This window comes from Rhinolophus ferrumequinum, chromosome 11 (assembly GCF_004115265.2).
Source record: "Rhinolophus ferrumequinum isolate MPI-CBG mRhiFer1 chromosome 11, mRhiFer1_v1.p, whole genome shotgun sequence".
Taxonomy (NCBI): Eukaryota; Metazoa; Chordata; class Mammalia; order Chiroptera; family Rhinolophidae; genus Rhinolophus; species Rhinolophus ferrumequinum.
The window spans coordinates 45,535,234-45,559,453 of NC_046294.1; the positions used below are offsets into that span (position 1 = coordinate 45,535,234).

At 46.9% G+C, this 24,220-nt stretch overlaps 1 protein-coding gene across 6 annotated transcripts; it reads left to right on the forward strand.

The window, feature by feature from the left end:
• The first annotated feature begins 871 nt into the window (after window positions 1-871).
• On the forward strand, window positions 872-24,110 carry FHIP1B (FHF complex subunit HOOK interacting protein 1B). Of its 6 annotated transcripts, none has more exons than XM_033120567.1 (12): window positions 872-981; window positions 10,375-10,703; window positions 10,849-11,487; window positions 11,842-12,000; window positions 12,177-12,263; window positions 12,477-12,677; window positions 16,301-16,380; window positions 16,596-16,801; window positions 17,181-17,960; window positions 20,591-20,769; window positions 20,938-21,100; window positions 23,576-24,110. In XM_033120567.1, the coding sequence occupies exons 2-12, from the start codon at window positions 10,566-10,568 to the stop codon at window positions 23,935-23,937; spliced, it is 2,994 nt and encodes a 997-aa protein (XP_032976458.1). In that variant the 5' UTR covers window positions 872-981; window positions 10,375-10,565; the 3' UTR covers window positions 23,938-24,110. The 6 variants fall into 6 exon arrangements, with proteins under 6 accessions (XP_032976458.1, XP_032976461.1, XP_032976460.1 ...); XM_033120570.1 differs by having other exon boundaries at window positions 16,596-16,759; XM_033120569.1 differs by having other exon boundaries at window positions 12,477-12,644.
• Window positions 24,111-24,220: the final 110 nt, after the last annotated feature.

Consider the following 24,220-nt stretch of genomic DNA (forward strand, 5'->3'; position numbering starts at 1 on the left):
ATCCTCTATACAAACAAATCATGCTAAGTGCTGTTTCTCCATGGCACTTATTACACTATGTTGCAATTGTCTGGTTAACGGGCTGAGTCCTGGAGGGTAGAGGCCCGTTCTAATTGATCTGGAATACCCCCTGACATGGAGGCGCTTATTCCGCGTTCCTCAGCGACTGAATAAGATAGTGCCCAAGGGATCACGGGGCAGCAGGTGTTGAGAAGCCGAGAGTAGTGGTCATCGTCCAGGTACTACTATTCAAGCCACGCGTACAGATGGAGCAAAAATGACCTAGATTGTTCGCAGTCAGCCCTCTCTACAGCTCCGCTTTTCCACAGGCCCCGCCCCCACACTGGCTCCACCCCTTCAGACCTACCCTTTCGTGATAGCCCCGCCCCTTCCACGCCCACTTCTTCCACTCTAAGCACCTCCCAGGACCCGTGGCCCCGTCCCTTCCCTGCTAGTCCATTTCACTCCCATCTCTCTCCTAAGCCCCCACCCTCCGGTCTTTTTCCCGGGCTCTTAAACAGTCGTGTCCCTCTATAGGTTCCGCCTTCTGCCCTCTGGTTCGACCTTTCCTCTTCAGGATCCGCCCCTGCCCTGCGGGCCCCCGCCTCCCAGGAGGTCTTCCCCTGTGACACATCGGAGTGGTTCTGAGGGGCGGAGTTTACAGCACGAAGGGGCGGGACCTGGGAAAGAGGCGGTACTTCTTGCTCTACCGGCCGTCGGCGACCCCGCCCCCTACGCTCAGCCGTTGCCAGGATACAGGCATCGACTCTCTTGCTTTGGTTGGGCCCGGCCAATGAGCTGGCACGCCACTGCCCAGTCGTGCGTCGCTGGGTGGTTACGTGTGGTGCGCGGGGGCGCGGGTTGCGTGGGGCGCGGGGCGGGGCGCGGCTGGTGCGCCTGAGAGCGATGGCGGCGGCCTGAGCTCACCTAGTGGCGCCGTGGCGGTCGGGCCTGGTCAGGGTAGGGGTTCCGTAAGTAACAGTAAGTATGGGCCGGAGAGCCCCGAGGGGCGCGTGAGGGAATGAGGGACGGGGTCATGACGGCCCCAGGTTTGGTGACTACAGGTTATAAGGGGACAGGGTGAGGGGCTAGCATGTGGTGAGGGGTCGGTTTTGAGTGTCTCAGGTGGGAGAGCAGGGTGGGAACCTAAGGGTGAGTGGGCAAATCAGGAGCTGGCTTGTATTGAGGGACTGCGGTGCTTTCCGAGGGGCCAAGTGGAAGGGACTTGTGAACACGATTTACCGAGAGCCTGGGGCTCCTGTAGGCAGGAATGAGGGACAGTTCCGGGACCCGAGTGAGGGGGTGAGGCCTGTGCGGGTTGGGGAGAGGAAAGGGCGAAGGCGGGAACGTGCGGGCTGGTGGTAAATTGATGAGGGAGTTGAGGGCAGGGCATGGGAGGAAGGACTGAGGGTTGTGAGACTCGGATAAATAAGGGTGAGAGCTTGGCTGGTTCTGGAGCTTCCTTCAGTGGACTGTCCTGCCCAGGGAGAGCGCTAGTTCTAGGCTGAGTAGGACAGCTTGGGTGGAAGTGTTGTGCACTTAGCTCTTCTGCGTCCATGAACTCGACATATATTGGAGGGCAAAAAAAAAAAAAAAAAGTCTTAGGCGATACTATGATAATGAAATAGTTTTTGAGGCTTAGTCTTCAACAGAATAGTTACTGGGACCCACGTTCCCTCAGGTTCCCCCTTGGGACAGCGGACTTGAAGATGGTTCCTCTCATGGCGGTTTTTTGGCTCTGACTACCTATTTTTGTTTTCTCTCCACCTGCTTCTGGGCAATCTTACTCTCCTGCTGCTCGTCACCTATGCTGAGCTGTGGGGCTTTGATGGTTGTTATCTGTATTGGACTAACCACGTTCACTTGCTAATTCTACTTTGATGGAAATCACATGGTTTGTTACATACAACATTACATTTAGGCTCCCAGACAGGATGGCTTTGCTCTCATTTTCTTACAGTTAAATTTTCTGAAAAACTACTTAATGGAGGTAGATTTATGTACTGCTCATAAATAAACTGCTCATGTTTGAAGTGTATGTGTTTGATGAATTTTGACATATGTTTTCATCTGTGAAATCAATACCACTTTCAAGATACTGAACATTTTTACAACACCCAAAAGTTTTCTCCTATCCCTTTGCAATTCATACCTTCCTCCACCACCTGATATTGGGTTCACTTTATTAGCATTTTACAGGTCCCTATCTCCCTGCTAACCTACATGCACATGAAAATTTTGAAAGTTCTGGAAAGCTGGATTGGAACTGAGTGACAATGACCACTTTTGCACCACTAAATTTTCCTCTTTATTGACAGTGTGCCACAATGCCTAGACACCTTCCCCAACCTCAAGAAGAGTTAGGCCTTTCCTATCCAGACCATTCTCAGAATTAGGGGCAGCCCAAGTTCCCATCCTGTTCCAGAGTCTCAGCATCAGAGCCAACTACTTTTCTGTCCCATAGTATATTTTCATTGCTCCTTTCTGGAGGCCAAACAAGGTTTCATGCTTGTGGAACCCTTGGCAACTTGCCCAGATGGTCAGAACGCTGTGGAACCTTATATGTATCATAACAGGGTTTAGAGCAGTGATTCCTAAACAGTGGGCCTAGGATGTTGCCAGTCCATGATAAAGTTTTCATCCATCCAAGGTGGAAGGAGAGAAAGATAACATAAGAAACATGAGTTTTTCATAAATTTATTCTGTGATTATTATTTCTATTATTTTGGTGTTTAAATGCTCTCCCACTGATGGAATAATGATGACAGTAGATGGTGGGTTTGGAAAAATGGTCTTATTTGTTAAATAACCCCATTTTTTTAATTAAAAAATTTATTTCTACTGGCTCATGAAATCCAGAAATTTAGTGATAATGATGTGGCTGTTGTGTTATATGGCATTTATGCAGTAATTCTATATAAGTTCTGACATCTGAACAGCATTGTGGTCCACATAGCAATCACAAATTGTACTGGATTTGTATAGATATCTTGTGAAGTAGGCAAGGGCAGGAATTCTTATTTTAAGGATGAGGAATCAAGTTCAGAAGCCAGAGGTCAGATAGTGATAAAGTGGCAAAACTGAACCCAAAATTTGGTGTCCTGAGAGTGAGTGACTTGAGAAAGAAAGTTTGTAAAACAGAGTGAAGGTGATGTAGGCTAACACTAACAGGCACGTGATGTGTAGGAAGGTTGGGATATCATGGGGGGCATTATACTGGCAAAAATCATTTTTTATGATTCGTAATTGTTCCGTTTCTAAAAAATTAAAGGTAGTTTGAGGGTGACATAGGGATGAGGATTCTGTTTAATATTGTGGCAATGACATAGGAACAGGTATATACATGTAATGCCTGGATCACATCGTGATAGTGATAGGATGACTCAAGTCACATGTCAGGGTTCTTCGGGACTGTCCAAGTTCTTGGGTGTTCTAGAGAAAGCACTGGGTTTGGTAAACTTAACTGTTTGCTATACTGAACTCTTTGTTGACATAGCAGTGCATTAAGTATTGTGGATTTTGACTTATGACATATAGCTCAGTGGTATGTTTGAGAAGATGAAACATAGATGAGAGTGATGATGTAGAGATAGAAACATGTTTGGGCTGCTGTATGTAACCGTTTATTCCACATCTGCTATATGCCGGCACTCTACCAAGTGCTGGGAGGACAGATTCATTCATTCATATATTAATTCATTTATTCATTCAGCAAATACTTCTTCAGCATATAGCCTGCTCTTGTGATGCTCATATTTTATGAGATGAATAAGACATGGTCTTCTGAGTTCTCAAGGAATTCTCAATCTGGGTGGGAGAGATACATGAAAAGATAATTTCAATTTAGAGAATATGAAATATAAAAATCTATCATAATAAGGTAATTACTTCTCTATATCTAGTCTCAATCTCTCCCTATGTTCCATCATATATATTTGGTGATGTACTATATATCTCCACAGGTATCCAGGTATCGCCAAAGTAACATGTCCAAAACAGAACTCATTGTCTTTGCTGTGAAAGCATGCTTTTCCATCTTATGTCGCATCTCAATCCATTCAAGTTTTGAGTGTTATCTTCCATTCTTTCTGTTCCTTCACCTATTGACTTTAATTAGTCACTAAAATCTTAATACATTTTCTTAATACATTGTTCTCTCTCTTCATCTACACTGCTACAGCTTCACAGTTGCAGCTTTAGTTTACTTCCTCCTCATCTCTCATCTGGATGTTCCCCTCCCACCCCCCCAACAATCTCTTGCCTTCTAACTTGCTCTTTTCTAGTCTGTCCCTAGAATGATCTTTCTAAAAATATAAATCGGATCATGGAACTCCACTGCTTAAAAACGTTTGGCTCTTTGTATTCTGTAGGACAGCATCCAAATTCTTTACTATGGCATCATTTGGCCTCAACTCACCTCTGCAGCCTCATCTGCTACTCCCTACTCTGTGCTCTAGCTTGAATAAATTGTTCACAGTCCCCTAACAAGCTCAAAATCTTTGTAATAGCTGCTTCCTCTACTAGGAATGCTTTTTCTTCTCTGCCCAGTGAACTTCCCTCATCTTTAGGATCTAGTTCAGCTTTATCTCCTCTTTGACATTTTCTTTGTCACCCTCATCCAATGGGGTAGAGATAACCATGTGTGACGTGGGGATTCACTGTTGAAAAGGGGAGTCACAGTGTGATTCAGGTTCACGTTGTGAGTTACAAGGGCTCTGCTAGAGTCTGATGAGAGGATTCCCTGTAAGAAACAGGTGGTACTGGGGGGAGGTGAGGGAGCGAGTTGGGACCATTTGTCCCATTTGATAGCCCACTTGTCTTTTACATATAGGCTGAGGGACAGCCAAGCAGGGAGACGTGTAAGCTAAGCTCCAGGTTGGTAGTCTCCTTTGAGGTGGTTCTTCCCCCTCTCCACTTTTCGTATTCCAATGAGGTTTGAATCTGGTCTTTCTACCTTTAGTATTTAGGGTAACATCCCATCCGTGCCTCTTATTATATCAGTATCAGTCATCTTGTTTAGGGAGAGCTATTGTAGGGAGAGAAGTTTAGGACTTTACTGACCTCTTCTTGGAAGGTCATTCTGGTCCCTCCCTGTGTGCTGTGTTGCAGGTGTTTCCCTGCCCCCAGCTCCCTCCCTCTTTTTGCCTCTCCCAGGGCAAAGGTTCATAAGTGAGGCTGAGCCACTTCCTGCCCTGTGCTTGCTGTTCTGAGGTTGGTGAACACGCTTGCCGAATGTGCCTGGAACGCTGTGTTTTGGGCCCTAAGATCAATGTCTGACCTTGGCTGTTTGTGGGTCCGAAAGATCATCATCTTCTTCTCCTTTTTCCCTGTGACTGATCGTGAAGGTAAATCTCAGAAGAGGGGGTATACTTTTTTTCCTAGACTTTGCTATGGAGATAGGAGCATAGTAATAGGGTGGTGATTCCAGAGTCGTCTTTGTCTCATTCTGAACTTTGCAGGGTTAACAGGGAGTCTAACTAGGTGATAAGGGACACCAAGATATGGTCTTCTCTGACGTTTCCGCATTATGCGAACAGGGCCCATTAAGTGCTGGCTTCTGGGTTATGAGGCACTAATTCCAGCATGCCTCTTGTCCTTGACGGCTTTTAAAAGAGATGGGGTGGGGGCAAGGAAAGGTACTAGAGGCCATTCCCCCTTGGGTCTTGAGCAGTGTCCTTTGTTGGTCAAGCAGTGGAGCAGAAGTGGGCATCCCCTGTATATTTGCATGGTAGGTTTGTTCATCTTTGGAATTGTGTTCTAGAAGCTGGAGGCAGTTTGGACATGTTAAGCCCTTAACTTTCTTGAGACTGGATGCTTGGTCTTTCTTGTCTCACCAGGGTATGAGTGTGAGGTGGTGAGGATGGACGTGTCAGAGCAAGTTAGATCTTTCTTCTCAGTCAGAGATGAGGGCGCCTTGGTCAAACAGGACCAGGAGAGGGAAGTGGGGAAAGGTAAACGTTATTTACAGAGCACCTGCTTTATGCCTGGAGTGCTACATAGGTTATCGTATTTAATTCTTAAAATAGTGACAACACTATTTCATCAAATTTATAGATGAAGAAACTGAGGCTCCAATGTGTGAAGTGATTTATTTAAGGTCACACAGCTGGCAAATGGTGGACTGAGATTCAAGCCTTTGTTTGAGGGACTCTGGAGCTCATGTTTTACCTACTTTGTGTTTCTCTTGATTGACCTTAGGGCCTCTGTTTGTTTTCAGTACTCAAGTGCTATGCGATTGAGATAGTGTTTTGTAAACAATAATACTCGTGTCTCAGTCAGGGTCTTTGCAGGTAGCCGATGGCACAAATTGGGTTTGGGAAAAATTTAATAAAGGGATGATATTTATAGATATATGGGCAGAATTTAAGCAATCCAGCGAGGGATGATGCAGTATCCCAGAGCTAATAACAATGAGAGGGGTAGTAACAGGAGACTTCTTACCAGAATTCTCAGTTGTTCGCTTTGCCTTCTCCAGCCCAGGTCTACCTGGGACCATAAGTATTTGGGCAGATGGATGAGTACCTTTTCCAGTGTATCCCTGCTGCTGATAGCTAGTAGTCTGTGTGACTGTGTTTGATGGTTTGTAGGGAACCATGTGTGAAAGAATGAGCAGCGTTTTTGTGGCTCTACCACCTTCTCACCCCTTCTCTTCTCCCTGATCCCCACTTTCTTAGGTGAGTGAGGGAGGGAAGGTTGGGTGGGGATGATAGTGGTAGATATTAGCTTCCCTCTTTCACATTTCAGATTTACCTGAAGTGGCACCCATCCTTTATTTATTATTGTTGTCCTCCTTTCTTAAAGTGGTATACCTCATTTTTCTGTCAGTTATCCCCATCTTATTTACCAATGAATGACCTGTTGCTTTCTTCAGGTTTCTTTTCGTCACTTGATAAGCACCTTTGAGTCTCTTCCATCCTAAAACAAAACAAAACCAAACCAAACAAGAAAAACTCTTTATCTTGACTCTCCACCACTCCTCTCAGCTTCTTTAAACTATTGCCCTATTTTCATCTTTCCCTATATTACGGAATTTCCTGAAATTTCATCTTACTTGCATTTGGCTCCTAGTCATTCTTTAGTCAATGACTTTCCTAAGTTTATCTAAAACATGATTGCTAAAACCGACCATTTTCAGTGTTTATTCTACGTAATCTCTGTGTAGACTATACACTATGGGCAACCTCCAGTTTTTTGAAACTTTTTTTTCCTTGATTTCTAGATTACCACTATATCTTAGATTTCTCCTTCCTTTTCTGGCCACCTTTACAGTTTGTTTTTAAGACTCCTCCTCCTGTGCTTTCCTAAATCCTGGTTTTCCCCAGGATGTCACTGTTAGCTACTTTCATGATCTGCTGATCTCTTTGGATGATTCCATCCACTTCTATTGCTTCATCTCCCACTTACGAGCTGGTGACTCCTGGATTTGTATCTGTAGTCTTGATTTCACTCTTGACCTCAATTATAATATTTTTACTTGCTTTCTGGAGATCATGGATATCTTATATGTGTCTCAGAACTTAACATATCCAAAACTGTACTCATTTTTTTTTCTGAAACACATTTCCCTTTGTTATGTGTTCCTAGTCTGTTACTAGCATTATTTTTTACTGAGTCTCCTGTATTTCGTATTAGGGTCTTCTCCTCCGTTCATTTGCCAGGTCTTACTGCTTCTCCTTCATGAATAAGTTAAATCTGGAGGCAGATTTTCTGCATTTGCATCCCAGTCTTGGCACTTACTAGCTGCCTAGCTTTGATAATTTATTTAACCTTTCTAGGTTTTGATTTCCTCATATGTAAAATGGAGATAATAGTACATCTAGGGTTTTTATGAGACTTAAATGAGCTACTACATGTAGTGCTTAGGCTAGAGCCTGGCACAGTAACGTTAGCTGTTATAATTACTTTTAATTCATCATTCAGTTTCACAAGAATTTTTGAATGCCAGGCACTGTTTTGCCAGAGCTTCAAAGAAGAATGAATGATATGGTCACTTTTGTCAAGGAGCTTGCTATTAATGGCAGAAATATTACAGGTGTGAATAATTTCATTATCACATGGGACATGCTAAGATAGAGGTGAATCTCAGATTTATCTTTTCTAATCCTGCTCTTACCACCTTGGTTCATGCCATCCTTTTTTGCATCCTTTAAAACAGACTATTGAAACAGGTCCTTATAAATTGCCCACTGTCATGTCTGTCTGTCCACCTTATATTGCTGTCTGACTTACTTTTTAAAGGCAAATTTGATCTTGTCATTTTCTTATTTAAAAACCTCTTTTGTCTCCAGGGTGTCAGTAGATAAAACCCAAATTCCTTAGCATGATAGCCAATGATATTTATAACCATCAACCATATTTACGCTTCAACTCAATATTGTATCTGTAGTCTGCAAGCCACACCAAACTTGAAACTGTTCTTCAAATTTGTCATAGTGCCATATTTTTGTATGTAGTGTTTTTAACATAGTGTTTCCCTCTGCTTCCCTTTGTGCATAGTGTTTTGTACATAGTGTTTTCCTCTGCTTTCTTTGTGGCCAGTATCTCAGTGTTAAGATTTAAGACAGATATCACTTCCTTCCTGAAATTCTCTTACAGCATCCCAGGCAGAATTAGTTGCTTTCATTCATACCCCTGCCCCCCGTGACACTTTTGTAAATACCTCTGTTTTTAGTATTTATTGGAGTTTCTGTTTATACTCCCCCCAGCTGTTTTTATCCATCTTGGTATTTCTAGTGCTTACGTAGCACAGTGCCCAGCACTTTGATCGGTGTGGATGTACATTGAGTTAATCAGTGCGTGAGTCTAGTCTGCTGTTTAGGACTGAGCCCACCCCTTGTGAGACTGTCTCCTCTTCTGTAGAAGGTCTGCTTAAGCGTAGTCGCTACATGCCTTTAGTTGTGAGCTGACGATGGGGAGAGGGTATCTGGGTGGAAGGAGATGCTGTTACTATAACCCAAGAACAAAGTGTGGGGCTGTTGCCAGGCCTCTGGGTTTCTTCAGCCCTTGTTGATTATAAAGAGGAAGGACAACTGAACCACACCTTTCCTCTGAAGTTTTTACATTCTTTAGAGACAATACTGCTGAGGGGGTGGTGGGTGTTATGGAGAAGGAACTGTGAGCCAACAACTATTTTGGTATTTCTTCCGTTTCTTTAGTGAGGGTGTCGTCATGTCACGTCCCCAGGAGTGAGTGTTGCTGTATCTGACAGGAGAGGGGTATGTGTGTATGTGGGGATGTGTCCTTGGGGGAATGAAAATTGTTCTGCTCTTTTGGTTGGCTCTGGATTTCCATCTCTGAAGAGTATTCAGGCAGTTAAGGGTCTATTTGTTCATTTCCTGCTGGGTGGACTTCTAGGGAGGGATCTTTGATAGGCAGAACAAAATTTTTTCCTTAACAGTCCCAGAGGGCTGGAGTCAGATCAAGACTGGATTTCTTGATTATTTGTTCGTTTGTTCATTCATTCATTCACTTAAGCATTCACACCTTCAACAAATATATATTGAGTCTTTAGGCACTGTTCTAGGTACTGGGGATACAACAGTAAATAAAACAGACAAACCCTGCCCTCAATGAGCTTACATTCTAGTGGGGAAGATAGACACATGATTTCAGGTAGTAAAAACTGCTAAGAAGAAAGTAGGATTAGAAAGCTAGAAAGTGAAGGTGGGAAGATGTACTATTTAGATAGAATTGTTGAGTAAGGCCTCTCTGAGGAGATGGCATTTGAAAGCACTGAGTTATACGAACAGTGTGAAGATCAGAAGAAGAGAATTCCAGGCAGAGGGAACGGGAAGTATTCACAAAGGCCTGTATATGAGAAAAGTATGAATGAGGAGGAGGATGGTCGGTTATATGGATTAGATTATCTATGCCAAGGCAGGGATTTGGATTATTACTACTGTGATAAGAAATAATTGGAGGGTATTCAGCAGAAGACAGATGTAATGTAATTTATGTTTTAAAAATATCACTCTGGTTGCTGTGTGGAGAATAGACTCTCACGGAGGGGAAGACTGGAAGCATGGAGACCAGATTGGAAGCTATTGCAATAGTGAGACGTGTTTTGAGGGTATAGATGATAAGAGTTTGCTGATGAACTGGATATTGGAAGGAAGGAAAAGAAGAAATGAGGATGATAGCCAGCTTTTTGGCCTGAGCATGTAGGTAAATGTTGATATTTATTGAGATGGAGAAGGCTGGGGAGTAATAAGCTTGGTGGTAGAAATGAGTTGTTTTAGACATGTTAAGTTTAAGATGCTGACTCCATTTGTGCGTGCGTATGTGGAGTTTGCAGTGGAGTGGTGGTTCCCGCTGGGGAGTGCAGAGAGGCAAACTTCTGTTGACCTCTTCTTCCATTCTCTCTTTTTGAATTAGATTTGTAAGTCTGGACTGGTCAGTAACCTCTGGGCTTGCCACTCCAGCCTGGTGTATTTTCTGGCTTCATGGCCAGCTACTGGCACCTACAGACCGGATGAAGCAGACTGGAAACACAAGTGGAGAAAGCCTCCAGCTGGCAAATTCTCAGAGTGTAGTGCTCTGGCCGCTGGCCCTGTCCAGCCTGCCTAATGGAGAGGATGAACTGGCTGAGCAGATTGGCCTCCCGGGGCGCTGGGCACCGTGTACCTCAAGGGGCCAGTCTGCAGACCCCTGTCATGGCTGACCCTGAGACTTGCCTCATGGTCTTCAAGAATCACTGGTCCCAGGTAGGAGACTATATGCCAAAGGGCCTAGTTTATTGGCTTCCGCAGTCCTCCTAACCAGTCCTCCTAACCTTCTGTGTTCTCTTAGCATCCTGTTTAGTCACCTCATCATCTTAGATTCTTCCTGTCTTCTGTCCTGTGTCCCTAGGTGGTGCGAATCCTGGAGCGGCAAGGCCCTCGGGCAGCTCCTGGGGGTGCAGACGATCTCAGTGCTGTGCGCAACCATACTTACCAGATGTTGACACTGCTGGTAGAGGATCGTGCTGTCCCTTTGTCCCCCACTGCCCCTGGCCCCCTTCTGGAATTTGCTCTGCGTGAGGATCTGCTAAACCGTGTGTTGGCATGGCAGCTTCAGTGGGATGAGCTTGGGGATGGGGTTGAAGAACGGCGGGCTGAGCAACTGAAACTGTTTGAGATGCTGGTGAGCGAAGCTCGTCAGCCACTGTTGCGGCATGGTCCCGTTCGTGAGGCTCTGCTGACCTTGCTGGATGCCTGTGGCCGCCCTGTGCCCAGTAGCCCAGCACTGGATGAAGGCCTGGTGCTACTTCTCAGCCAGCTGTGTGTGTGTCTGGCCCGGGAGCCTTCATTGCTTGAGTTCTTCCTGCAGCCACCTCCTGAGCCTGGAGCTGCCCCCCGTCTCCTCCTCTTTTCTCGCCTTGTTCCCTTCGTCCATCGAGAGGGCACCCTGGGCCAGCAGGCCCGTGACGCCCTACTCCTGCTTATGGCTCTGTCAGCTGGGAGCCCCACTGTGGGCCGCTACATCGCAGATCACTCTTACTTCTGCCCGGTCAGCACCTCCTGGGATGGGGGGTAGGGTCTGGTGTGTGGGTGTGGGCACTGGACAAGAGATGTGGAGGGCTGTGTCCCAGGGCTCTCTCCTCAGGAAGTAGCCACCGGGGTCTGAAAGCCTGCCTGGAGTTGGGGTGGGGATGAAACATGGGCTTAGGTAGTAGGGCAGGCACTAAGCCTCTTCATGGGCCAGTGTTCCCAGGGGATGTCCTGGCACATTGGGTAACTAAATACCTGCTTTGGTAGTAGCTCTTGCCCCAATCCAATTAAAACTCTGGGTTACTAGCTCCCCTGTTCCCCTTTTTTATAATGTCTGAGCCGTGGGTAACCTATCTTTGGGGACGGCCCCCAGGTGCTGGCTACAGGGCTGAGTGCTCTGTACTCCTCACTGCCTCGAAAGATTGAAGTCCCAGGGGACGACTGGCACTGCCTGCGACGGGAGGACTGGCTGGGGGTGCCAGCGCTTGCACTGTTCATGAGTTCCCTAGAGTTCTGCAATGCAGTCATTCAGGTGGGACTGGGGTTCCTTGGACATTCTGGGGAGATGGGGTGGGAGGTGGTGCATTCCCTGAAGTTCTGCTATTTTGTCATCTTTGGGGTAGGGTACCTGCTTGTTTTGTACCATCTACTCCCTTCCAGACAGTGGTCCTCCTCACAACACGCCTCCTCTTTCTTGCACTCCTACAGGTGGCTCACCCTCTGGTACAGAAGCAGCTGGTTGACTATATCCATAATGGGTTCTTGGTACCTGTCATGGGCCCTGCCCTGCACAAGGTGAGAGTCGTGGGTAGCAAGGTAGACTAGGGGATTAGGCTGATGGGTGGTAACTTCAGTGCCAAGACCAATGTGGGAGACAGTGGGCTACAGCGCAGGAAACTCCTCCCTTTTCCCGTCCGCTCCTCGTTCCTCCTTAGGACCCAGGGAAAATGACTCAGTATACATGCGGGGAAGCCCTAAATATCCAAACTTCCTCTTCCCTTCATCCAGACCTCTGTGGAAGAGATGATCGCCAGCACCGCCTATCTGGAACTTTTCCTACGGAGTATCTCAGAGCCTGCCTTGCTCCGTACCTTCCTGCGATTCCTGCTGTTACACCGGCATGACACCCACACCATCCTTGACACCCTCGTTGCCCGTATTGGCAGCAACTCCCGGGTATGGCCCCTACCTCTGTCCCAGCTTACCTGGGTGAGCCATCTCCTCTCTCTGACCTTTGTTCTGGGAGGGTGGTACTGCCCTTCTTTGGCCTTTGTCTCCAGCAATCACTTCAAAGTTAGGTGGCATTTACTTTCTAGTATTTAACTTTTAACCATTTTGGGTACAGATTTTAAACTACTCCCTTGCTTTTATAATATATGACTCTAGAACACTGAGTCATATGTTTCCTTTTCTGGATGACTTTGGCTGCTTAGGACTGTAGGTTTTGCCATTGTGCTATACTTGTAATGTAGCATTGGCCTGAGGTTCTTTTCAGCTACGGTATGTAGTGCTCTGTGGCCTGTTGGGGGTAACTCAAGATCACTTTTTCAATTTTTGCGTCTGCTTTGATAGATGATCCAGCTGCTACTGGTACGCTTACTTTTTCTCCCCTTTGGATTTGCTGCATTCGAACTGCTGTAACTTGGAGCACCCATCCATCCACCTACCTACTTACATTCCTTCCTCTTAAACATTTGTATTGAATGTTCACTATGTGCCATACAGTTCTCTGGTACCGAGAATATAATAGTAAACAAGGTAGATACGGTTGCTGATGTCATGGAGCTTCCTTCCTAGAGGAGGTAGACAAGCAAACACATTACTGAAATAATAGAAAATTGTGGATGTTGTTATGAAAAAATCAAATAGGGTGCTTATAAAATAATACAGTGACATAATAATGTGTGTCACTCTCTGAGGAGGTGACATTGAGCTGAGACTTAAAGGTCATGAAGGAGTTAGCCTCTTGACAAGCAAGTGGAAGAGCAGTCTAGATAGAGGCAGCAACATGCAAAGGACAACAAGTGGAGAAGAGCTTAAGGTGTTTGAGGAAATGAATGACCAGTGTGATTGGAGGTGTAGTGAGCAAGGGGGAGAAGCGTATGAGATGAAAGTAGAGAGGTAGGTAGGAGTGACATTGTGCATGGTCTTGGAGACCATGGTAAGAAGTTTGGGTTTTAACCAATAAAAATGTATAAAATAGGAGTAAATAATTTCCAAGTAATAATAACCTGAAGTCTTTCTGGGGGAATAAAACATTAACCTAGCCGTGGACTTTATGGCATTTATTTTGGCTCTGGAACCATTTTTGTTTCCTTCTTTTATTACAAATAATTTTAAGTTCGCTGGGTCCTTGTGTTTAAAACAGAAGTTCTTGGATCACTAAGGGTTCTACAAAACTGTTCTAGATAATTGAGGCACCAGGTAGTAGGATTCTAGGCAGGTGAGTTTCTCAGCTATGGTTTGTGTATGTTTGTAGGTGAGGTTTGAATAGCTAAGTTAGGGTATATAGGAGATAATCAAGATTCACTTTGGTCAGACCAGTGTTTCTGAACCAAGCGTACGCTTCAGAATTTGAAAATGACTACAACAACAGATTCTAAACTCTGCCTTAGATCTCTTGAATTACACTCTTTGGGAGTAGGCCCATGGCATGTGTATTTTTTAAAAATCTTCCAAAAAGTAATCATGATACATGCCTTGGGTAGGAATTACTGGTATAAACCAATAGAGAATAGATGTCAAAACTTTAATTTTACAAAGATGTAAAAAAATTTATTTCTCATTATGCTGAAGTTATACTGTGGTCTTTCATCTGTTTGACCTCAGGGCATGTCCTGCTCATGTTTCAGGACAGTTGATTTCCTTCTTGGGGTCGATTGTTTATTTTTTTTGTTTCCTGTGTTGGCCTCTATCCATCTTGCTTGTCTTAAGGTTATCCAAACTTCTTTGACACTCCCTCATTGTCTTTAATCTTTAGCATATATTTCTATTAGTCTCACATTTGGTCCTCTGGTCTCAGAAGCCTTTTATGTTGTTGGGGTATTTCTTGGTTCCTGGTTCTTGGAGGAACCGGATCTCTTCTGATTTCAGGATGCCTTTGTTAAATGTGCAGATGCTTTCCTTTCCACTGTTTAGTCCTTTTAAGCTTGATTCTGCTGGCCTGACTTGGTAACTTCTGTAGCTTGTCTTTTGTGGCTTAAAGTGAATCATGTTGGCTAGTCAGTCTCTGTGTGCATGACAACCTGTATTAGTTTTCTATTGCTGTCATAACAAGCTACCACATAGTGACTTAAAGCAACATAAATTTATTATTTTACAGTTCTGTAGTTCATATGTCTGACACGCTCTCACCAGGCTAAAATTAAAGTGGTGGTGAGGCTGCGTTCCTTTCTGGAGGCTCTAGGAGAAGATCCATTTCCTTTCTCATTTGGGTTGTTGGTAGAATTTATTTCATTGCAGTTATAGGACTGAGATTCCCATTTTCTTGCTGGCTGTCAGCTGAGGACCATTCCCAGCTTCTGGTTGCCAACCACATCCTTGGCTTGTGCCTCCTTCTTCCATCCAAAGTCAGTGGTAGATTGAGTCCCTCTGATGTTTCAAATCTCTCTTCTGTCTTCTTTGTTGATCCACCTGGGAAAGAGTCTCTGCTTGTGTGATATGATTGGACCCACCTTGATACTTAATAATCCAGGATTAGCTTCCCGTGTCAAATTCTGTAACCTTAATCATATCTGTAGAGTCCATTCTGCTATGTAATGTAAAATATTTACAGATTCTGGAGATTCGGACCTGGACATCTTGGCGGGACGGCGGTGGGTAGGGTGGGTAGTGGGCATTTTTCTCCCCATCACACAACCTTTCAGTGAGTCTGAATGTTTTCACTGCCAGTTAAAATGATCCTTTTGGGTAAACCTAAACATTCATACTATCCAAAATGTGAACTGCAGTCTCATCTGTTTCCCACGTGGCTGGCTTTGAATTCTCCCGCAGTCATTTAGTAAATGACGAGCACCTAGACAGTGCAGGTCGTGCCCTGGATGAAGCGCCATAGTTGTCTTCAGGGAGCTCAGGGTATCCGACATACTTGCAAGTGTAGAGAAAGGGCTGTGGGCATTCAAAAGAGTGGAGGAGAGCTTACAGGTTGGTGTCTGTTCTCTTTGTCTCGCTGGAGACAGACCACCCTTCTTCCTTTTCTAAAACAAGGTTTCCCCTGTTCTGGACCCACCTGTTTTTTCCTTTTTCTGTCAGCTGCCCTTGAGCTTTTCTTTATCCTACCTTCTGAGAAATACACTGGTGTTGGAAAAGGTGACTCAGACTCTTGTTCAGAGCCCCGCCCTCTTCCCAGCTGGGATTTTTCCAGGTTCCTTCAGTTTTCTCCTTGGTAGCATTCAGTTACTATGCTGCTACAGTCTCTACTGGCAGGCATTCATCTAGCTATCGTTGTTGCTGCTGTCTCCTGCTAGTCCATTCTTTCCGTCCTAGTACTTCCTAGGGTCTCTTTTCATGGGTATTCATTCCATCTAAGTGCTGCTGGAATCTCTGCTGACTGGTGAATATAGCCAGAGAGCCTGCTAACGTGTGTATGGTCTATAGGAATACATGGAATGTGACACATGGGTCATTCCTAACTGTGAGTAGTGAAATCTTGCTCACAAAGATCATGTGATCACTTATTTAATACTTAAATGTTACGTGCCAGGCCCTGTGCGCGATGTTCCTCTAGGAGCGGTTGGTTGGACCTGGGGCTGAGGGGGGCTTCCCATTTGGTAAACATCTTAGAGGGTAGAGAGCTCTTATGGTGACTCCCTCCCTCCTCCCCCACCCCCCAGCTCTGCATGGTCTCTCTGAGTCTCTTCAGGACCCTACTGAACCTCAGCTGTGAGGATGTCCTGCTGCAGCTGGTTCTCAGGTACCTGTGGGGGCAGGGCTGAGGGATGGCTGCTCCTGGACCCTCAGGGCCGTCAGGGCCCTGTGCATTACTGGGGCGATGGGTTGTCCTGGGTTGCTCACGTGTTTCCTCTTGGAGCCTGGCTTAGCCGTATAGTTCCATTGGCCTGATGTTCTCCCAAGCCCTGTCCTTCCTTCCTGATCTGTCCTGTGTCCCTTTTCTGCTGTCTTTCCCAGGTATCTTGTTCCGTGTAACCATGTGATGCTGAGCCAGAAGCCAGCTGTGCGTGATGTGGACCTCTACGGACGAGCAGCGGACAAGTTTCTCTCCCTAATCCCACGCTGTTGTCGGCACCGTGCCCCCAGCCCACCCCGTCCAGAGCATGCCTCGTGGGCACGAGGTGGGCCTAGCAGAGAGGCAGGGAGAAGGGAGGACACCACGGGTATGGCCTGGATTCTGGGGGAGCCTGATAAGAAGGGGTGAGGGGAGGGAGGTGGCCATGAGTGGCATTCCATCTTTGGGGAAGTCAATGAGGGGTCTTGCAGGGTGGATCCTTAACGCTACCAAAGAAATTTAGCTTCTGAGCAAAGCTGTTCCTCTGCAGTCCTGTCCTCTTCCTATCTCCGTGGTTTCTTTGATGTTGGTGGTGAGACGGTGGTGGATGAGGAAAAGCTTCATTTAGAGGGTGGAGAGTCAGCTGTATGAATTGGTCCCATGTTTCTGCTGCCTCCTTGCTTTCTTTCTCAGTCTCCCTAGGTGTCTTACCCCTCCTTCTGGACCTTGTCTCTTTAATCCCTCTTATGGTGTTTTCCCCTCTGCAGGCCCTGGAAGCCCAAGTGTTGACTCTTCTTCTGTGGTGACAGTACCCCGGCCCTCTACGCCTTCTCGTCTGGCCCTTTTCCTGCGACAGCAGAGCTTGGGTGGCTCTGAGTCTCCAGCCCCAGCCCCTCGCTCACCAGGGCTTGCTGCATCCCCGGCCTCCAGTCCTGGCCGACGTCCCAGCCCTGCCGAGGAGCCTGGTGAGCTGGAAGACAATTACCTGGAGTATCTGCGTGAGGCGCGCCGTGGTGTGGACCGCTGTGTCCGAGCCTGCCGTACCTGGTCTGCCCCCTATGATGGCGAGCGGCCCCCTCCTGAGCCCAGTCCTGTTGGCTCCCGGACTAAGAAACGCAGCCTCCTGCCCGAGGAAGACAGGGACAATGTGGGGGAAGGGGAAGAGGAGGAGCTGGGGAGTGGGGGACTGGCTGGGGGCGCGGGGGAAGGCCCCAGCCACCTGCCTCCTCCCCAGCTCAATGGGATGCCAGGACCATGGCCGGACGGGGCCAAGAAAGTTCGTCGGGTGCCACAGGAGGAAGCCGAGGAACTGCTAGAGGGCACCTCCGAGGGCATGGCAGGACTAGAGGGCTTTGGGCAGGAGCTCCGGGAACTGGAGGTGGCACTGAGCAATGGGGGGGCTGGCTCAGAGCCCCCACTAGAGCCTCCACTACCTCTTGAGGAGGAGGAGGCCTACGAGAGCTTCACCTGTCCGCCTGAGCCCCCTGGCCCCTTCCTCAGCAGCCCTTTGCGGACTCTCAACCAGCTGCCAAGCCAGCCCTTCACTGGTGAGCTCCGTACCCTAGGCCTTCTCCTTTGTGTGCTCTGCATGTTTTCAACATGTTTGTGCTGGTTTCGGAGACTTCTTGGCCATGTCATTTCTGTGTACTTGCCTAGCTCCTCATCCATTTTGCTTGGGTTCCTTCCAGATACATATCATGTAATACTTGTGTCTCTTGTGTCTGTGTGTACGTCTTCCATGCTTGTGCTGGTTTGAGTACTGACTCGTGTCTGAGCTTTGTATGTCTGTCCTATGTGCATGTTCCTCCTCTTCCCAAGTCTGGCCGTTGACTGGGATTTGTGATTAGGATATTGTGCTGAGTGTTTCCTGGTGAATCACAGCAATATGCCTGAACCACGTGGAAGACATACCTGCGGTCCTGTGTGTGAGGCACCTGTAAACCATGCTGTGATACTGTTCCCACCAGTATGTCCATCTGAGGGTTAGGCCTCCGGTCAGCTCTTCTGTGGCCCAGGATGAGCTCCTCTGGTGTTCTTTCCCTCCCCAGTCCTCGCCTCCTTTCTGTCAGCCTCTTCGCAGAAAGTTAATTTCACGTGTCTCCTGTTCCCTGTCCTCGTATCTTGTTGGCTGCCATGACTGTCCTGTAAGACTTTCTTAAGGATTTATGGTTTGTAGTAAGGACTGAAACAGAAAGAGTGAAATACCTCTTTTGGGCAGATGACCAAGTGTGGCCCCGAGTGCCTCAGCTGAGTTCTTTCGGTCTCTCCAGGACGCCCTTGGAGCTGGACCTGACCTGAGTATCTGGGCTAACTCTTCTTTGTTTTTGTTTGAGAGCCAGTTCTACCCAGCCCAGCCCTCATCTGGTTCTTATCCTAACTCCACACCCGAGTTAGGGGGAAAATCAAACAAAAAACCCCCTCTGGGAAGCAGTGTAGTGCTTTGGACTAGACATACCTTGAGTAGTGTTCCAGTTATGTCACTGATGCATGTAAATCACTTGCTGTAATGCTGGTACATTGTGAGAGCTAGGCACGTGGCAGCTTTTTATTAGGATTATCATCTCTTGGGTGCATGGCAGATAAAAGTTGACCAAGGCAACCACCCATCTTTTGGTTGGTTGAGGTCAAGTTGTCATGCCTTGATCAGTACATGTCCTAACTGGCCCTGGGATATGCTGCCTTCTTATTTGCATAGCATCAGGTCTCTGCTCTGGAGTCATGATGACTCCGTCTTGCAGACTACAGAAAATACATATTTCCATTTATTTATTCAGCCTTTGCTTTGCTCCTTGCTGCTCAGTACCACTAGAAGGTGGTGTGCAGGTTTCACCACATTCTTGAAGCATTAATTGAAGCTCTGTCCTTTTACTTCTTTGTAAACTCATCTGAGTGTGATGTCAGAGGGGTAGTAGATTGGGGGAGGAGGGTTATCACTTTGTGAGGGGTGTAAATGTCTAACTATTACCTTGTTTTGTACACCCGAAACTTAAAAAAAAAAGTTATGCCAAAACAAACAAAAAAACTTCTCTGACCTTTTTGAATTTTCTCTTGCAAGAAAGTGCCAGGAAATGAGAGGAACAGAAGGACAAAGTTATGGGGTGTCTTAGGACCCTCTTAAACTAGAGATGTCTTGGAGTTAAGGCTAGTCATGTGCATCTGGAGTGGAGACCATCCTGGGATCTTTTCCAGGATTCACTGCCTCTTGTCCTTCATTGTTCTTCTGTCTCAATTCACAGTGCAGTTCTTGGGTACAGTCCCTTTGCCCCACAGATCCCTGATTGACAAACTGATGGTTCTGAAGTCCTAGTGCTGGGGATCTGGCTCCGTTGAGGCTGGTTCTCCCCTAGACCATTCTAATCCCTTCTGTTACCTTCTCCCCCGTCATAGAGCCTGCCCTGAATCGGTTTTCTTTAGCTCTGAAGTAAGCTCTTTCTTCCTATAGCTTCTTATCCACCTTCTTATTTCCAGCTCCTAAACAGAGCTGATTTCTTTGGTCCTCCAAAGATTTCTCCCCCAACGTTTAGTCAGCCCATATAGTCATCTTCTTTGCCTTCACTACACTTTCTTCTTGCTTTCTTTCTGACCTGTCTAGAGTTAGCCTCTGTTTTGTGTGCAACCCGAGTCTTCTTTTGGTCCTAATCACTTTCTCGCTTGTTCTTACTTCTGTTGTGCCTCTTGGAGGAAGCTTTTTAAAAAACTGAGAAATACATAGTTTATAGCTGTTATCGAATACTTATAATTTGCTAGATCTTAAGGTAAATGCTCTATGTCAGTCTGTCTTTGACCCTCTTGTTAATAATAACCTTATGAAGTGGGTATATATATTCTTATTTTACCAAGTAGGAAACTAAGCTTGGAGAGTTTTGATTCATCCAATAGCCAGTAAAGGGTAAAACTGAAGTTTGAAACCAGGACTTTCTGACTCCAGAGCCTACGATCTGGCTCTTCAGCTCAAGTGTGTGTAAAGCTAAAGCTGGCATCTGAGCTCTTCTGGGTCCATGTGGTGCCTGCCATTTTATCTCCTCCAGAATAGGTGGTCACGGGATATTTAAACATACCTAGAGACTGACATACAAATAATTTTCATCTAGTGGGGGGGTGTCTCTTGTTTTTTGGGGGAGGAATGCGTGCGATGAGCATTGTGTTCAGGCCTGGTATCCTTGTGCCCACCCGCCAGGCCCCTTCATGGCTGTGCTCTTTGCCAAACTCGAGAATATGCTGCAGAACTCCGTCTATGTCAACTTCCTGCTGACGGGGCTGGTGGCCCAGCTGGCCTGTCACCCCCAGCCCCTGCTCCGCTCTTTCCTGCTCAACACCAACATGGTCTTCCAGCCCAGTGTCAAGTCCCTGCTGCAGGTGTGCGATGCATGCATGCATGGGTGCGTCCAGGCTCCATGGTGGGCCAGGCCCGCAGCTGGAGTGGTCCTGGGGTGCGGGGGGGGGAGGCTGGGAACAGGCCCCGTGGAACTAGAAAGGACTGTCCGTCTAGAGCCACCCAGAAGTACCATGAAGTTGTGCTTGTAGGTGCTGGGCTCCGTGAAGAATAAGATTGAGAGTTTTGCGGCCTCCCAGGAGGACTTCCCAGCACTGCTCTCCAAAGCCAAGAAGTACCTCATTGCCCGTGGCAAGTTGGACTGGGCCGAGGGCCCTGCAGCAGGACCTGCTCCCCGCCGCTCTGATCCCCTAGGTGAGGCCTACCCCACCAGCCCATGCCCTACCCTCTCTAGACAGCTAATTAGCCTAGGTTAATTGGACTCTTACTAAGGGTGAAGTGTTGTGCTGGGAACTGGGAAGTTGCAGAAAATTGAGTCTTGGTGTTCATCCTCAGGCTTCTGGTCAGAGGATAAACATACTTCTGTCTACTAAGAGTGAAATCAACAGTACCAGCAAAAACTGCTCTAGTAGTTGGGGACAGAGAAGGGGACATAGTCTCCTCTAGGTTGAAGTATTGTTACAGCGTGGCAAAGGACATGGCATTTCACGTGTGCCTTGAGAGGTGGGACTTGGGTAGAAAAAGGAGTTGGAGCAGGGGATTTGGAAGTTGGTAGAATAGTTGGTAGTAAAGCTGGAAAGATTTGAGCGGAGCAGAAGGGTCTCAGAGTAGAAGTTGGGTTGGGTAGAAGTTGTGATCTTTTAGGCAATGAGAAACCATTGGAGGTTCTTAGATCTGGGAGTGGTGAGATAAGTATTATATGTTAATATTAGTTCATGGGCTAAGTAAATTGGAACTAGAGGAAAATACAGTCAGAAAGAGCAGGCAGGAAGATTCTGCAATAATGTAGATGTGACCTGTAAGGCTTGAATTAGAATAGTGGACATAGAAAGGAAGAACTTGAAAAAGTAGAAATAGGATGGATGTATTGGCAGAATTTGGTGAGTGGTTGTGGGGGTATAAGGAAGAAGGATTAGTTAAATATGACCATGAAGTTTTAAATCCTCATCTTTTATCAACAAATATCTGAGCACTTGCCATATGAGCTAGGCATTGTCTTTAGTCCAGGGAACTCATGGAGGTACAAGATGAGATCTCTGCCTTCAAAGAGCTGATGGTCTAGAGAGAGACTAGAGGAATGTCATAATCGAGGAGCAAGTTTCCAAAGTGGTGGAAGTAGTGTGAGCCAGAGCACTGGGAAGGGATTAACTTTGGACAGGAAAAGGTGTATTTTTCCCCCTTTGAGGCCAATGAGGAGAGATCAAAGAAGGAAATGTACTAAAGAAATTGTGAGGAGGTGTGGAAGGGAAGGTTAGGGAACTGAAGCCATCCTTTAGTTAATCAAAGTAGGAGGTAAAATAGCTGAGAGCAGGAGAGCGGAGGTAAGATGGGAGCTTAAAGAGAAAAGTGCATGGGTTGGGAAGAGCATACCGGAAGGGTATCCAGTTTTGAAGACCCAGCGAAGTTCCTTAGCATGAGTTCCTGACAGTCCAGTACTGTGAACATTTCTTGCTTCCACAGTCCTGGTTCTGTGTTCTTTGTGGAGGGCCTAGGGATACAAAGGTAAATGAGACAGAGGCCCAGTCCTTTAGCTCACAGATTAGTGTATGAGGTAGGTGACATGGAAACGGTATTAAAATACAATGTGGTAAGGGCAGGAAAATGGGAAGTCAGTGGAGGGCAAATCAGATAAAGTTTCCCAGAGAGGTGGGGATTGTGAAAGTAAGTCAAGGATGAAAACAGGAGGGAGAGCAAAATTACGGCAGAGGGGGCTATAGAAGCATGGTAAGAGCCTGGAGGGTTCCAGGAAGAGCAGAAAGGTGTGGATGCAAAGGCAGGGTGGGGAGTAGAAAGTTTTAAGAGGTTGGAGAGGGAGGGTGAACTTGGTTGTGAAGGGTTCTGAATGCCAAATTTAGTTTATGTGCTGCCGAAGCGAGCGCCTGAATGCCAAATTTAATAGATTGTCCAGTGTCAGTGCAGCCAGTAATAGACGTAGAGAATGGGGACAGTATCATGATCTAGAGACTAGATCCCTAGAGTCTAGGCCTTAGGTATTAGACGTAGATCCAGAGCCAGGAATCTAGACAGAGAATTAGAGGAGAGAGGGCAGTATTCTAAATGGCTCATCTGACATGAAGTTGTCTGCCCACAACCAGTGGGAGGGTGGTTTGGGTGAACATAGGAGAGGGGCTGGTAGGAAGAAGCACAGTGGCACAGGAGAGCAGATCTTGGAGGGATAGTGGAGTATGACAGAAATGATACGTCACTGAACTATGGCTGCATATCTAGCTCTGATACTGAAGGAGCAGAGGCTGTGGGCCACGTGTTACAGAGGCAGCGGGGAGGTGGAAGTGGTTGACTCTAGTTCAGGAGGGTGATAGGAAGCATGAAGTAAGGGCATGCTCTGGACTAGGGAGAAATAGGTTGGTGATGGTAGAATTGTGATTGGAAAGAGGAGTTGTAAGAGAATCCCCCAGGGTGAAGGCGCGTGGAGAAGAAAGGGATCTGCCTGGGAATGAAGTGGCCGAAGTGTTGACTGCCTAGGAAGGCTGAGGATGATGGTTTGCTGGGTGGGGAGGCTGGATAGAGAAGAAGGCTGGGCAGGTAGCATTTTGGTGTTCGAGTCCTAATTGAGAAGTCCATGTACCTGGGGAATGGGGTGGGGAAATCTCTCCCAGACGCAGGGAGCTTGCTTGACCCCAGCACCTCATGACCCCCGTTTGTTTGCAGTGAAGAGCCGGAGGCCATCCTTGGGAGAGTTGCTCCTGCGGCATGCACACAGTCCAACCAGGGCCCGGCAGGCGGCACAGGTGGTTCATCAGCCTGCGAGAGATGGCACAGGACTTGGCCTAGGTGGCGGCTCCCCTGGGGCTTCAACTCCTGTTCTGACCCCCCGGGGCGGGGTCCCCGAGCGCCAAGGCGAGGCTCTGCGAGTCAAGAATGCTGTCTACTGTGCAGTCATTTTCCCCGAGTTTCTCAAGGAGTTGGCCGCCATCTCCCAGGCTCATGCTGTCACCTCGCCTTTCTTGTTGGATACTGCAGAAGAGGGATGTGCCCTTCCGGTCTCAGGCTTCGGGCCCCTCAATCCTTAACTTTTCTTCCATGGACAATCAGGGCCTTGAGTGGCCTGGGTTGGGGCCAGGGTACAGGCTCCTTTTTACGTTTGGAGGCAGTGGCAAGAGGACTTTTTAATTTATTTCAGATGAATGTTTTATGGAGAACTTGTTGCAATATGTATAAAAGGGAAATCTCTATTCTGTGCTCATTCTTCTTTCCCACCCTTTTTCTTTGGTGTTGGGGCCCCAAGAAGGTTGAACATAAATGGGGAGGTGGTCAGGGATATTTTCTCTCTGGTAGGAACATTGACGCCAAAGT

Coding starts and splice junctions, on each gene's coding strand:
- FHIP1B (XM_033120567.1), top strand. CDS start 10,566: ATGGAGAGGATGAACTGGCTGAGCAGATTGGCCTCCCGGGGCGCTGGG. Junction 12,001..12,176: donor TCTGCAATGCAGTCATTCAG/GTGGGACTGGGG, acceptor GCACTCCTACAG/GTGGCTCACCCTCTGGTACA. Junction 12,264..12,476: donor TGGGCCCTGCCCTGCACAAG/GTGAGAGTCGTG, acceptor CCCTTCATCCAG/ACCTCTGTGGAAGAGATGAT.